The 15,591-nt window shown below is 47.1% G+C and overlaps 2 protein-coding genes across 2 annotated transcripts in view; both read right to left on the bottom strand.

Moving 5' to 3' along the window:
- Positions 1–15,591, bottom strand: part of LOC147747108 (vitamin D3 hydroxylase-associated protein-like) — a 458,139-nt gene that overhangs the window by 234,586 nt on the left and 207,962 nt on the right. The gene's annotated exons all lie outside the window — the stretch shown is intronic.
- LOC147747109 (uncharacterized) lies at positions 5,803–7,454 on the bottom strand. The gene is made up of 2 exons (XM_086952360.1): positions 7,028–7,454; positions 5,803–6,752 (listed from the first exon to the last, which is right to left on the bottom strand). The coding sequence occupies exons 1-2, from the start codon at positions 7,452–7,454 to the stop codon at positions 5,803–5,805; spliced, it is 1,377 nt and encodes a 458-aa protein (XP_086808486.1).

Consider the following 15,591-nt stretch of genomic DNA (forward strand, 5'->3'; position numbering starts at 1 on the left):
GTCTTGATCAGACCAGTCTTGTTCTGTACATGTACTTGGAAGGACTTTAGTGCTAGGAATATTGCTAGCAGCTCTAGGTGATTGTTGTGGAGCATTGTTTGTTGAGTGGTCCATTTCCCTTGAGTTGTTTGGTGTAGGAGATGGGCTTTCCATCCTGTTAGGGATGCATCTGTTGTAAGTACTATTTGTGGAAGTGGCTCAAGGAACTGCCGCCCTCTGGGCAAGTTTTTGGTGTTCCACCACTGCAGAGAGTGATGTGTGCGGCTGTCCGCCAACACCAGGTCTTTAAGTTGTCCTTGAGCCTGGTTCCACTGATGTGCTAGACATTCTTGCAATGGGCGCTCTTGCAGTCTTGCATATAGAACAATAAAAATGCATGATGCCGTCTTGCCTATTATTTGCATGAACACTCTGGCTGGGAGAGAGTGTTGTGTTTGAAACTTTGTGACTAAGGCTTGAATACTCTGTTTCCTGGCTGGACTGGGATAAGCTAGAGCTGTAGCTGTGTTTATTGTAGCCCCTAGGTATTGATGTACATGAGAGGGCTGAAGATGTGACTTGGTGTAGTTGATTGTGAATCCTAAGTTGTGCAATGTTTGAATCGTTTGTAATATGTTTTGGGCACACTGATTGAACGACTTGGCTTTTATAAGCCAATCACCTAGGTATGGGAAAACAGGGATGTGTTGTCTTCTGAGATGTGCCGCTACTACTGCTAGGCACTTTGTAAACACTCTTGGTGCAGTTGTGACTCCGAATGGAAGGACTTTGAACTGATAGTGTTGTCCTTCTAGCACAAACCTTAGATACTTCCTTGAGAAGGATGTATGGGAATGTGGAAGTAGGCGTCCTTGAGATCTAGTGTAGTAAGGAAATCGCCTTGTTGCAACAATGGGAGCACTTGTTGTAAAGTGATCATATGAAAATGATCTGATTGTGTATATGTAGATTGAGGGGCCTGAGGTCGAGAATTGGCTCCCATAGATTTGGCTGTATCAGTGTCTTTCTTCATTTTCTCAAGTGCTGTGTCTACCTCCTGACCAAACAATTGTTGTTAGTTGAATGGCTGATTTAAGATGGTTGTTTGCACTTCCTGTTTAAATCCTGAAATGCGTAGCCATGCATGTCATCTAAGTAGGAAACTAGTGTTTATTGCTCTAGATGCAGTGTCCGCTACATCTAGTGCGCACTTGGTTAAAGCTTACCCTCTTGTATAAGGTCATTTGCCTGTGCTTTATATTGGTCAGGTAGATGTTGTAAAATTGTTTCTAACTGATCATAGTGAGCCCTGTTGTATCTTGCGAGGAGGGCTTGTGTGTTAGCTATGTGCCATGTATTGCTAGCTTGGGCAGCTATTCTCTTGCCTGAAGCATCTATTATTTTTGACTCCTTGTCAGGAGGTGGTGCTTCACCTGATGTTTGTGAGTTTGCTCGCTTTCTGGCGTTTGAAACGACTAGGGAGTCTAAGGGTAGCTGTCCCTCAATGCAGGCAGGATCCCCAGCAGCATGTCTGTACTTTTTCTCTATTCTTGGATTTATGATCCTAGCTCGTACATGATCTTTAAACACTTCTGGGGCATGCTTAATGACCCCTTCAATCATCGGTAGTATTTGAACTGACTTTTTGGAGTTTTAAAAAGTAACTAGCAAAAAAATATTCTTCTGCCTCATCTTAGTGCATTGTGATATTATGATAGATGGCAGGCCTACTGAGTAAGTGTCCAAAACGGATATTATCTTCTGGAGGAGATGGTACTTTGGATGGGTATGGATGTGGATCTGGGATACCTTGTACATCCTGTGAGTTTGGGTACTCCCAGTCTGGTGTATCACTTGCGTAGGGAAAAGGCTCATCTGGGTCTCCCCCTTCCCCTAGGTTATACTCATCCTCATTCTGAGGTGGTGTATGTGGAGGTGAAGAATGAGGCAGAGAATTTGAGGTGAAAGGTTTGAAGGAAGAGGAGGTGAAGGAGAAGGTAGAAGTGAAGAAGGGTGCAGAGGTGATGTGGCAGAATCCTTCTTCTTGACAGGCACTGGAGGTGTAGGTGCTGTATATAACTTCCTCTTTCTGTGTGGCATAGCAGAAACATGTCCTGTTTGTGGATCAATGTAGATCCTTTTTTGCAAAGGATCAGGTTGAAAAAGCTCCTCTTCTTGAGCAACCGCTTTCGGCGTCGATTTTTTTGGTTCCTGGCACGGTTGTAGCTTGTCTTTAGCCTTAGGAGCAAGTATAGAGTCCTTTGGCATAGTTTTTGGCACTGAAGATATTATCTTGGAGTCGAGGCCTGTTTCGTGGGCTTGGAAGCATAGGAAGCAGGCTTTGTGGGTTTCGGCACCGAAGATTTCAGGCTGGAAGCTGTTTTGGTCGGCTTCGAAGCATCGGAAACAGGCTTCATTATTTTCGGAGCCGTCTTGTCTTTAGGAGTCAACGGTTTCTGAGTTTCTTTCAGTACCTGGACTTCTTTCGGTTTCAGTGCCGAGGGAGCTGGTGGTATCGGCACGTGCAGTTTGCACTGTATGGAGGTACCAGAAGGCTTTAAAATTTTCTTCAGAGCCAAGCTCAATGGCGGGGCTTACAAAGCAGTGTTTCGGTTGCGACTGGGCCTCGAAGGCGGAGTTTTGATCTTTGCCTTCGATTTAGGTGTTGGAGCTGGGGTAGGGGCAGTAGTACTTTGCTCCACACTCGGGGCATCCCTTGAACGGCGTCCGTTCCATGAGTTGTAGGTCTCACGGCGTGGAGAGGCCCAACGGCCCGCTTCGATGACCGGAATCAACCTGATGAGGTCAAGTCGATAGTTATTGATATCGAAAGTTGTTTGGTAAAGTTTTTACGCTTCGAACTACTGGAAAAGTAGATTTCGAGCCGGAGCGGAAAAGTTACATCTGAATTCCGTGGCAGGAAAAAACAATCTAAGGGAGGAGTCACCCATCTTGTGGCTACAAAGACTTCTTCAAAGACGACAACAACATGCAATCATCCGAGCCCAACACCAGGTGGCGATTAAATGATCAGTGTGAGATCTGCAGCTCATATGCCTCGAACATTAATTTATGATAAGGTGTCCAGACCATATGTAAAAATAGACCCATATCTGACTGACCAGGAGTTTGTAGTTTATCCAACATACTCTCTTTGTCCTTGTCTATAGACTGAGGTGCTGGAGGGAAATAAGGGTGACGTTGGAAAAGAGCCTTTATAGCACAGCAATTACCATGCAGTGCCTTTACCATACAGCTTTTACCATGCATGCATGTACAAAACATTAATTTTTGGGTCTTTTACCACGCATACCATTACTATGCATTGTAAGTCTATTTAAGGGAAGTATATGTGTGTGTGTGTGTGTATTTATCTATACATCTACACCCAGCCATTTATGAATTTGGGGTAGGTAGGGCTATAGAGTGTTAAGGGTATTTGTAGGGCTAGGGGCAGATTAAGGGTATTAGGTGCACACAGGTATTTTTATGATTTAGGGGTGGGTGATGGTATAGGATGTAGGGCTGTTTTTAGGGTTTAGGGGTAAGGGTAATGGGTTATGAGGGTTTTTTTAGGGTTTTGGGGTGGGTAAGGGTATTGGGTTGTAAGGGAGTTTTTAGGGTTTAGGAGTGGGTAAGTGTATTTGGTTGAAAGTGTATTTTTAGAGTTTAGGGGAGGTTAAGGGTATTGGGTTTTAAGGATATTTTTAGGGTGGGTAAGGGTATTGAGTGGAAAGGGTATTTTTAGGGTTTAGAGGTGGGTATGGGCATGTGGTGATAAGGGTATTTTTAGGGTGTAGGGGTGGTTTGGGGTATTGGTTGGTAAGGCTATTTTGGGGTTATGGGTTGGTTAAGGGTATAGGATGGTAGGGGTATTTTAGGGTTTTGGTGGGCTAGGGGCATAGGGATGTAAGGGTAATTTAAAATGGGGTGGTTACCCCCAATACAAATAAAAACAAGGTATGTTATAAAAATTGGTGGTTTGGGGGACTCCTCCCAAAACCAAAAATTACAATAGGATTTATACTTTTCTGTGCGGTAAAGTTATGTGTGGTAAAGTCAGATGCGTGGGAAAAACTACAGTGTTGTAATCTAGTAGAACCAGACCAAACCAAAAAGATCTTAGGGCCAGATGTAGGTAGGCGTTTACCGGGTGGTAACGGCCGAAAACCGGTAAAATCGGCTGTTACCGAGGAAATGAGATGTAGGAGGCCATTAATTACCGATTTTAGAAAATCCGAGTCGGAAACATACCGACTCGGTAAGAATGACCCGGTAAAATTACTGTGTCGGAATATACCGTATACATAAATACCGAGTTGGTATTCTCCGACTCGGTAAATCAGAAACGGTAAAAATTAGCCTTGGAGATGTAGGTAAGCACAAAAATACCGATTCTGCCGAAAAACGGTATTTTTTAGTCGGTATTTACCATGCATTGAAAGCAGGTGGTAACCAAGGGAGGGCTATAAAAAAAGTCCCAAAATGCACCTCAGGACCCATGATGGCGGCTTTTTACATCATAGCAAGACGGCAGAGACTACAGGCAGCAGGACAGAGAGAATGGCTAAGGGAGGAACAAGTGTACAGGCAGAGGATAACACTGTTCCAACTGACAGAGCCTGAAATACTGCAGAGGTACAGGCTACACCCAGACACCATCAAGCAATTGATCAGGGACCTACACCCTCTCCTGGACCACCCAACACCCAGGGCCCATGCCATCCCACCTCATGTCCAGGTGCTATGTAGCTTACACCTGCTGGCCTCAGGGAGCTACCAGAGTGTGATAGCTGTAGTGGGTGGCGTGTCCCAGGGCTGCCTGTCCCGCTTCTTCAGGAGGTTTATTGACGCCATGATGCAGAGGATGGGGCATTATATTTCATTCCCTGTTACACCGGCAGAATTAGCTAAAACCAAGACTGACTTTTATCAACTGGCACACTTCCCTCACGTGATCGGCTGCATCGATGGCACCCACGTCCCACTCTGTCCACCTGCAGCCACAGAGCACATATACAGGAATCGCAAATCGACGCACTCCATCAACGTCCAGGTCATATGTAATGCAGGTAACCTCATCACTGACATCGTAGCCAAGTTCCCCGGAAGTACCCATGATTCATACATCTTTCAGAATAGTGGAATATACACACGCCTACTTGCCGGAGAATTTGGAAATGGATACCTGCTAGGTAAATCACATTGACACACCCTGACACTCACATTAGGTCTACGTCTCATGTACTTGCAATTAATGTCTATCTTTCTCCCCCTAGGCGACAGTGCATATGCCCTGCGGTCCTTTGTGCTCACTCCCTACCTCAACCCATCCACCAGGAGTGAAAGGCGATACAACGTGGCTCACAGATCCACACGAAACGTAGTTGAGCGCACATTTGGACTCCTAAAGAGCAGGTTTCGCTGCCTCCACAAGAGTGGAGGTGCACGGCAGTACACCCCAATCATCTGCTGCAAAATAATAGCGACCTGTGCAATGTTGCATAATCTCGCCACCAAGCAAGGCACTGAGGTGGAGCTCACATATCATGAGGACATTGATGACGACCCAGAGGTGGCAGAGCCCCAAGCTACAGTGGCAGCAGCAGCTACAGATGGGAGACTGAGACGGGCAGAGGTTACACAACAATATTTCTGAGTGAGTAAAGAGACACAGGCATGAATGTAACTTTGTGGAAGTAGTTTAATATTCACTACGCCACAGCATTGTTAGCTCACATTGGGCTCACTAATACAAACACTCCATGAGTGTGATGTCACGGTTAACACCACCGTGACTACAGCCTTGGGTGGAGTGCAAAGTCATTGTTTGTGGGCACGGGCCACAGGGCGGGGCTGCTGTGGCTGTGAATCAATGTCCTCACGCTGGCCTGTCACACTTCCCCCACGCCTGCCACTCCTCCGTAACTCATGCACAGGAGTGCTTGCACCACTCCTGCTGGTGGACCCCTTGCTTTCGGCAGCACAAGTGTCGCCTCCAGTGCCAGTCTGATGCGCGAGCACCAGCTCCATTGCAGAGGTCATCCTGGCCATGCCTTCACTTAAATTGTTGCAGCACTGCACTATGGCAGTTGCAAACATGTTCAGGGCCTTGGTTTGCTGGCGCACATCCACACGGGCCTTGCGTCTCTCCAAATGGTCCCTGTCCAATTTGTCACACAGGACAGTCATGCACTGTGTTATATCTGATATTCCTGAAGCCATGGATTGCATGCTCTCTGCCATTTCCCCTATGCCCTTGCCTACTGCTTCCAGTTTATTATTTGTTGTGCGTGCGTGCTTCTGAACCCCCATCATTGCATTTGCCTGCAGGCGCTGCACCTTCACCATGGTGGCCTCCAGTCCGCAGAAGACACCTTGGACTTGCCGCACATCCTCTACCTCCCGTGGCCGTCGCCCTCGGACACTGGCCCGCGTGACTCTGGGACTGGGCTGCTGCTCGGTGTTGCCTCTATCCTGTGTGTCACCCTCCACCTCCTCCTCCTCCGATGATGTTTGCAGTATTCTGCGAGGGGGCACATCATGGCTCCTGACTCTTCCCAGCACTGGGGATGGTGATGTGGGGGTGGGTGATAGTTCTGCCGCTCCTGTGTCCTGACTACCGAATAGGAGAGGGGATTGTGGATTTTCTGCAGTTGCCTCCTCAGGTATCGGGGCTGCCTGCTCTTGGTCCTGCACTCCGTGAGATGTGCTAGGTCCGGCTCCTTCCCTCCTCTTCTCTCTGACCTCAGCTGTGCTGCGCTTTGACTCTCCTGTGGACAGACATGGACATTGTGTCAGTAATGTTGTTCACCTGTGTCATGAGATAAAATACACTTCTATAGCACTTTAGCCTGTCTCTCATTTGCCTATGCTACTTGTCTGTTGCTCCCCTTGCTGCAATGCACGCTGACTGCTCTGAGGTATCTACACATGACTACATTTCACAGGATGCATTGCAGGACATTAGTTAAACCTGTTGTGGAGTCTGATTTGTCCTGTGAGGGGAATAGGTAAAAGGGTAAATGATAATGTTCTTGCATCTTACCTGGTTTCTTTGCTCCTCTTGCTGAGCTGTCTGCGTCTCCAATTCCGTGAATACATTCCTTCTCAAGGGTGGATGCGACCATCTCCTCGATGTCGGTGAGTCTGGGGGCTCTGTTTCTTCCTCCGCCTGTAGCATCACTTTCCTTGCGGTGGGCAGCAAGCTTTTTTTTGGTGATTATGCGGATGTCATACCACCGTTTTTTTAGGTCTTCTAGGTCACGGTGGGTGACACCAATGGCATTTACCTTGCCTTGTATGTCCAACCAGGTGCTGCGTTTGATTGATTCAGCAACATGCAGAGTTTGCTTTCCAAAAATTTTGCCATAATGTCTGACAACCTCCCAAATCAGCACCTGCAGTTCCTCCTGGCTGAACTTCTGCTTCCTTTTGCGCTCTGCAGCATCTCTCTGTGCCTCCTGGCTCTCCATCTTGCTGTGTATTTTGTCTCAGGTAAGGCTGCTCCACACTCTGTCCTCCTGCTCTCCTGACTGTTTGTTTCTGCACCTGCATGGGCGTGGCCTGTCCCAGGTACTGGGGTGTGGTGGTTGGATCTGATTGGTTAGTTCCCCTGTGGCTTGGAATTTGGGTGTGGTTGAAGTACCTGATTGGTTCACAGGCACACATGTTTGTCAGTTTCAAATTCTTCGGCGGATAGTTCCGACACGGTAAATACTGGGTCGGTTTTTACCTACTCGGTATTTTCCGGGTCGGGAGTTGCCATTCATTCCTATGGGCCGTGGCACCGGTGGATCGGTTTGGGTTTTTCCGTCTCGGATTTTACCGTGTAGGTATATTCCGAGACGGTAAATACCGTTTCCGATTACCGACAGGTTCTGAGTCGGTATTTGTTACCGGCATTCTTACCTACATCTCATTTTCCTACTCGGTAATACCGAGTCGGTATGACTCGGTATTTAAGAGGTCGGTAAATATAATTTACCTACATCTGGCCCTTAGAGTCATGCAGAAAGCAGCACATTTGATATTTGTTCATGGCAAGCATCTCCTCATCGCCAAATATTCTTGAGGCTCTTTTATGAATGTTTGTAAGCTCAATACATTATAGTATTTCAATGTTAGCTTCTTCCTTACAGCATCAGTTGTACTAATGTATTATAAGCTTGGTTGCAAGTTATTCTCACTATTAAGGTAAATTAATTTTAATTTAAGATACAATTTAATTTAAACTGAATTAAAAAGTTAAAATAAAGTTAAAGGAGTGGCCGAAAGAGCCTTGTGGGCAACAACGCTTTACAGCACTGAACCTGAAGCCTCAGGTGTTGACATAGAAGGCTTCCTTCCTGAATCCAAGAAATGTACGAAAGGAATTAAAGCTGATGTTACTTCTTGTGTCTAAGAGCTAGATTTGAGGTGAGACAGACCCAGGGCACCATATCTGCCAGTCACAGTGTTAAATGAGCAAAGGGCAAGCTAGTGGTTACCAAGAACTTGCAAACAATATATTTTCTGTATCTTAAGACAGTCAACAAGGTGGCTCAATGTGTTGAACTCTTACCACTGAACCATTCAATGACCTACAGGTCGACATCTGAATTGCAGCAAGATTGACTCACACTTCTGTAATTTAAATATCAATAAATTCAGTTATATTAAATTGGATCCCAATAACATGTTTTAGTGACAGTGTCTGAAACAATAGACATGTGATATGAAGTGCTATTTAAAAGCAGATAACAATATCTTGTCATCTTCAAAGGCCCCAATCTGATTTATAGGGGACCCTGTAGGAGGGAAATACCACATATAAATACAAACTGAATTTCTCTCATCCACTCCTTAATCAGAAACACAAAGAATATGTGAAGGTGTGAACAATGAACTCCTATATCCTGTAGATACAGATAATTCAAATGTAATATAACATATCTGTTAGAAATGGGGATTTCTAGTTGGCAGCGGCTGGCGCCGGGGTCCAAATCGGGATCCTTCATCCTAAGTCAGGGTAAGGGGGCTACACCCTTTGATAACCCCTGCTCAACCCTGTGGTAATGTAGCTCGAGCAGACAGGCCTATCTCAGAAGCAGTGTGCGAAGCATTTATGACCATACATAATAATGCAGGAGAGACGCTACAAACGGACATCACAAGTAGTTGTAAAAAAATAGTTATCTTTATATAGACAAACACGAGGCTAAAAGCGCTCAAGGAGCCACGATGCATATAATTACAGATTCACTTCAAAAGCAATAAAGGAACTTTAAAAAAGGGTGTGGAACGAACTTCGTTCGAGGACGGGGTCCACGTGACTGGTGATGCACAATGTACCTGAGATTTAAAGGGGCAAGGCACGCAACCTTACAAGGAAGCCGCAGTGATGACAGGCGGACTCGCAGCAGCCACAGCTCCCAGCTGTAGAGGTCCGCAGCGTGCATTCACAATAATCCTGGGACGGGGCTTAAAGGCGGGCACCCAGCGGCACACGCAGGTGATAACAAGATCCTCGAAGTGGTGACTAGTGCGGGCACTCAGCGGCACAGCTCCTCAGCTGCAGCAGCCCACAATAGCGATATCAATGATTCTCGTAGGACGGCAAATGCGGGCAATCAGCGGCACAGTTCCTCAGCTGTGGCGGCCCACAATTACTATAGCGATGATTCTCGTAGGACGGCAAATTGACCACTCAGCAGCACAGTTCCTCAGCTGCAGCGGCCCACAATAGCGATGATTCTCATAGTACTGCAAATGTGGGCACTCAGCGGCACACGCAGGTGATAACAAGATCCTCGAAGTGGTGACTAGTGCGGGCACTCAGCGGCACAGCTACTCAGCTGCAGCGGTCCACAATAGCAATAGCGATGATTCTCGTAGGACGGCAAATGCGGGCACTCAGCGCACAGCTCCTCAGCTGCGGCGGCCCACAATAGCTATAGCGATGATTCTCATAGGACGGCAAATTGGCAACTCAGTAGCACAGCTCCTCAGCTGCAGCGACCCACAGTAGCAATAGCGATGATTCTCGTTGGACGGCAAATGAGGGCACTCAGCGGCACAGCTCCTCAGCTGCTGCGGCCCACAATAGCTATAGCGATGATTCTCGTAGGACGGCAAATTGGTGACTCAGCGACACAGCTCCTCAGCTGCAGCGGCCCATAATAGCGATTATTTTCATAGTACTGCAAATGCGGGCACTCAGAGGCACAGCTCCTCGCCTGCAGCGGCCCACAATATCGATAGCGATAGCGATGATTTTTGTAGTACGGCAAATGCAGGCACTTATCGGCTGAGCTCCTCAGCTACAGTGGCCCATGATAGCAATGATTTTTGTAGTACTGCAAATGCGGACTCTCAGCGGCAACAGCCCCTCAGCTGCGGCAGCCCACAATAGCGATAGCATTGATTTTCTTAGTACAGCAAATGCAGGCTCTCAGCGAAAACAGCTCCTCAGCAGCAGCGGCCCACAATAACGATAACGATGACTTTCAGCCCGCGTTCTCCGCAGTAGAACCAGAGGTCCCGGAATTCTCAACAGAGGCCTCACTTGCGAGTAGAATCCCCCTCAAATAGGAATCCAGGTGGCTGATGGGTGGTCTAGTGTCCCTGAGACTTCAGCAGGAGGCAAGCTCAAATCAGGCCCTTGGGTAGGTGCTTAAGCAAGATGAATTGAAGTTTCAAAGTCCTTTCCCTCTAGTTACATGGACAGAGGTTTGTCTTGACATCCAGAAGTAACACACAGTGTAGTGCTCTCAAAAGTCACAAACCCCTGAACCCAGCCAGAACCAGCTTGGTGTCGTCCTGGAGCACTTTGTTTACAAGGCTGCACCCTGCCTTTCAGGAAGAGGAGGTGTGCCATCAGATGCACAGTGGGAGGGGGAGCCATCATCCACCTTGCCAGGCACAGCTCTGCTCAGATCAAAGGGTCACCCCTCCCGATACTTCAAGTGCAGATCTCTCTACTCAATCTAGCTCGGGTTCAGCCTGCCCTGTCCCTCTAAAACCAGACAGCCAATACACATAACAGCAGAGCCCACTGGAAGGCTTAGGCAAGAAAATACCTACTTTCTAAAAGTGGTATTTTCAAACACAGAATATAAAAATAATCTTCACTACAAGATGCACTTTAATATTCTGAGCTCAGGCATACTAAATTCGGCTTTCCTATCATGTTCCTTGGATCAATTAGGATTACCAGTTCATACAGTCAATTTACAATAGGGAGCTTTCACGCTGTGGCACTGAATGGCAGTGGCACCGCGCCCAGAGCATCTAATACCAGCAAACGCAGAGGAGACAGAAAGCAAAAAAGGGTAGGGAGACCCACACCAATGGTGCCTGATCTAACAATATCTCATCTCCATCCCATGTGCCTGTGTACTTGTTACTGTTCAGCATGGTAATATGCTGTCCAGGAACAACAAAACACCATCTTTTGGTCATAATTATGATTCTGGACCGCATTTTGGACACTGTTTAAGGGACCACAAGTCAGGAAATAACCTAATGGGTCACAAGCATGGTGATTGGGGTATTTTGCCACTGGTGTCTTAGGGCACATCATATTATGGCTCTGCAAACACCACTACCAAACATTGTTGCATCTTTTGTATGTTCCACACAGTGAGATGCAGATGGCTCCTCCTCCTAGACAGTGTCCCTTCCAGAGAGTGGGCTCCTTACTACCTGGAGAAGGCAGACAGGCAGGCTTCTAGGTGGTCGGCAGACCCTTAGATTCCAAAACAAGTTGTGCAGAGTTCAAGTGATGTTCCTTCAACTCTGGGAGACTGTCAGTCATGCAGCCACCAGCCGTGGCATCACAGTAACACTTCAAGTACTCTGCGGACCACGCCCTTCCTTGGTCAGTGAAGTATTTTGGAACTTTAACAAAGTGGGGTTGTGTGGGTTCCACTTTTACATTCATTTTGTAGATGGGGATGTTGATCCATTATCTAAGGTCCTGGGACTTGTTTGGTATGGTTCCCCTTCAATTGTCATTTTCGGTCTATAGTGTAGACACAGCCTTTGTGCAAAGTGATGGCTCTCATAGAAGATGGTAATGATGCAGGCTGCAAGCAGAAATAGCCAACATTTATCACAATGAAGTGTGGAGACTTTGGCTGCTATTTCCTTATGCAGAAGTTAGGGACAAACAAAAAGGAAGGCCCTGAGGAGAACTGTTCTTGCTATTTATAACAGAAACGTCTGACTCATCCTGCCTCCCATTCCGTTCACCAAATGGCAGTGTTCATGAAACTTTGGGGCCTCATCGCGTCAGTCCCTGGACTGTCATCCTGGTGGTGACAGTCCAACAGTGGTGAACTGTCCCCTGTATAATGAGCTGAGCAGATGTGCTTTGCGAAGACCATGGATGGACAATCAGCACACCACTGACTGCCGGGGTCCCGGTTGGGGGAAGACAGCCTCTATTGGGTGGTACAGAGGTGCGTTCGTATTGCGAGTCAGCTTCCGGACGAGCCGACCATGGGGTCGGGCCACCACATAAAGGTCTACATCAACAAATGATGGCACGAATGCTGAGTAAATCAAACTGGCTGGGTCCCGACTGGAATGGCATGGTGAGCAAAAGAACGCTGAATTAAACTCAGAATCTTGTGACTGGGTGAATGTCTGTATTGTTCAGCATTCCGTTCATCATTTGTTCCTTTTTCTTTTGTCACCCTAACTTTGAAGGGTATGCCTAGAGTGGGTCAGGTGGTCACTGCACCACTGGATTCAAGCTAAGCTGGCTGATGAAGGGTGATGCTTTAGGACCTGTCCCAGAATGCTTGTGTCTGGTCCAGGGAGGATGTCGCTTTGCAGTTTGGGCTGGACTGTTCCCATGAGGAGAGGGGTCAAGACTGATTTGCAAATGGCTGGGTCCAAACTGGGGTGGCGTGGTGAGTAAAAGAACAATGGATTAAACCCAGATCATTGTGAATGAGGTGAATGTTTATAGTGTTTTCAGCATTCCGTCTATCATTTGTTCTTTTGGATTTTCCCACCAAATGGTTGGCAGAAACGATGGATTTGAGGTGTATACTCACCCCTTTCCTGTTTTCCAAGCAGACTTTGATGTGGATCACTTTCTCCAGGTCCTCCTACGCAGGAGCATCTTCAGCCTGAGGGATATGACCCCATCCTCGGAAAAATACAGGTAAGTGCATTGGTATCATATACCCATTACTGGGGTTGCCACATATGGGTCGGACTTCGGCAATAAGCAGATGGTATTGTTCCACATGTATCATGCATATGTGTGCATTCAACATATATGCAGTTGGAAATGTTCACACAGGCATTGATATATACGAAATAAATTACCCACCACTGCAAGTCCACTGCAGTCACACCGCTGGCCCCTCAGAAAACTCGTAATACAGTGGTCAGGATGCCACATTTGCAGTGGTCTCCTAGTGGTCACGGACATGGCACTATACCGGTCTGGCAGTCAAACTAGTTAAAAGGTCCTTAATCATCAGTCCATAGCTGGAAGGTCCTGATAGTATTTATAAAGGGACCTCTGTCTGCATCCCCACTAAATTCAGTGTCTTGGTCTCTACCCTCTAGCTTCAAGAGTACAGTCAATACACTTTGACTGTCATGGGAAACTGTATGCATCCTCCATCATATGCCATACTAAACTAGATTTCTCTGGTCCTTGCAACCATACATGCCCACAACATGCACACAGAACGTTGGTACATGGGCCTGGGTGTTTTTATTGAAGTGGAACTTTTACATCAGTGTGAGCAGTGGATCACACTCCATCCTAAAAAGGGAAAACCGATCTGCTTGACTATTCACATTAATACCATGTCATAAAAGAGGCCATGTTTGGTGCTGCCCTCTAGTTCACAGAACTGGTTCTGGACCAAGGCTTTAACATGGGCAGGTTTAGACTGACATTCTGCAAACAGAATTTAAATTAGATATACATTTTAATATATTTATTAAACTCAGGAAAACGTGAGTGAATCTCTTGATGTATGCCCTGTTCACAAAGGTAAGCATTTGTGATTTGTGTGGAGAGCTCGAGAAGTCCATTACGTTGCTGTAATTCAGCATTTTGTAATTCAGCATTTCCAAGTAGAGATCTTCCATTAGCTTTTCTCACAAATCTCCACCAAAAAGTAAGGGGGTGAAGACTCTTCAACCAAATTCACTACAGTAAATACATTTCAAACTACTTCTGGAGATCTCTGCGTTTGGGCTAGATGTTGCCTTAGAGAAGAAGGTAGGGAAAATGAATGAAGTTAAGTGAAAACTAAAATGAATTAAGACATAGTATTTTAATTCCCCAAAATATGAAATTCCCACTTCTCGCTCCTCTTCTTCTTAGATTATTACAATAACAAGACACAGCACACACCGGCTCAAAAGGATAACATCATCTTTAATTATATAATATTTTAAGCTGTCTATATTTAGAGGGGAGGCCAACTTCCGCCTTTCATTGCAGGAGGTGTCTCCCCTCCTGTTTCCTGTCTGCTTCATCGCTAGATAGCACCTAAAGACCCCTTCCACCACCCCGCTACGCCAACCAACCGGACCTGGTTTAGTTGGTGTTCACTTGTTGGTTGTGGTCGGCCTGACCGAACCGGACTAAAATTCCCAGCATCCCTGGAGTCACTGTCTAGCGCCTTCCGGCAAAGAACAGGATAAAGATTGCCTGTGGCTCCCGTATCATGGCATGGGCAGGGCAAAGGCATGGGTGAGGCCTGGGAAAAAGGGCAGGCCCATATGTGCCCATCAGAGCACAGAAGAGGTGCGGCAGAGCCACCTCTCTTTTCCCTGTTCGCCTGACTTAAGGTGCTTTACCCCCCTGCCCCTGACCCTATGCTAAATAATGGCCCTGTCCCTGCACTGCCTGCTGCCCCTGTCCCTTCTGCTGCTCCTGTGCTTCCTGCTGCTGCTGCCCTTGTGCTACCGGCAGCCCCTGTCCCTGCACTGTCTGCTGTGTCTGTGCTGCCTGCTGCTCCTGTCCCTATGCTGTCTACTGCCCCAGTCCCTGTGCTGCCTGCTGCCCCTGCGCTGCCTATTGCATCTGTCCTTGCATTGCTTGCTGAACCCTTCCCTCCGCTGCCTGCTGCCCCTTTGCTGCCTGCTGTTCTCTGCTCCTGCACTGCCTGTACTGGACCATCCAGCAGGACCACTAATGGAGGCCATGCAGTGGATACGCACAACGGGAGGGTTGCCAACGCCTCTCCAGGGACGTTGTCTTCATCATCAAAACTTTGTTCAATCCCTCCTCAAAACCTGACATCACCTCCCGACACCCGAAGGATACAAAATGATACACCAACACTGCATCATCAAACAAGGTGGAAGCGTCACCACCATCTTCAAGAAAACCATCAGATGCACCATCACCAACAGCAACCCCATACCTTTCAACCATCACCAACAGCAACCCCATACCTTTCATGGAACACCTCAACTTCCTACTACAAACAGACGACGATAAGGCACCCTCGCCTACAGACCCCTAGGACCCTGAGTAACAATCTGTGATGCCTTCCCGGATCTCATCCCCCCAGCAATTGACTCTCACCACATCCTATTCAGTGACCTCAACTTCTTACATCGATGACCCCAGTGATGCCAACTCCA

Source organism: Lissotriton vulgaris, chromosome 1_1 (assembly GCF_964263255.1).
Source record: "Lissotriton vulgaris chromosome 1_1, aLisVul1.2, whole genome shotgun sequence".
Taxonomy (NCBI): Eukaryota; Metazoa; Chordata; class Amphibia; order Caudata; family Salamandridae; genus Lissotriton; species Lissotriton vulgaris.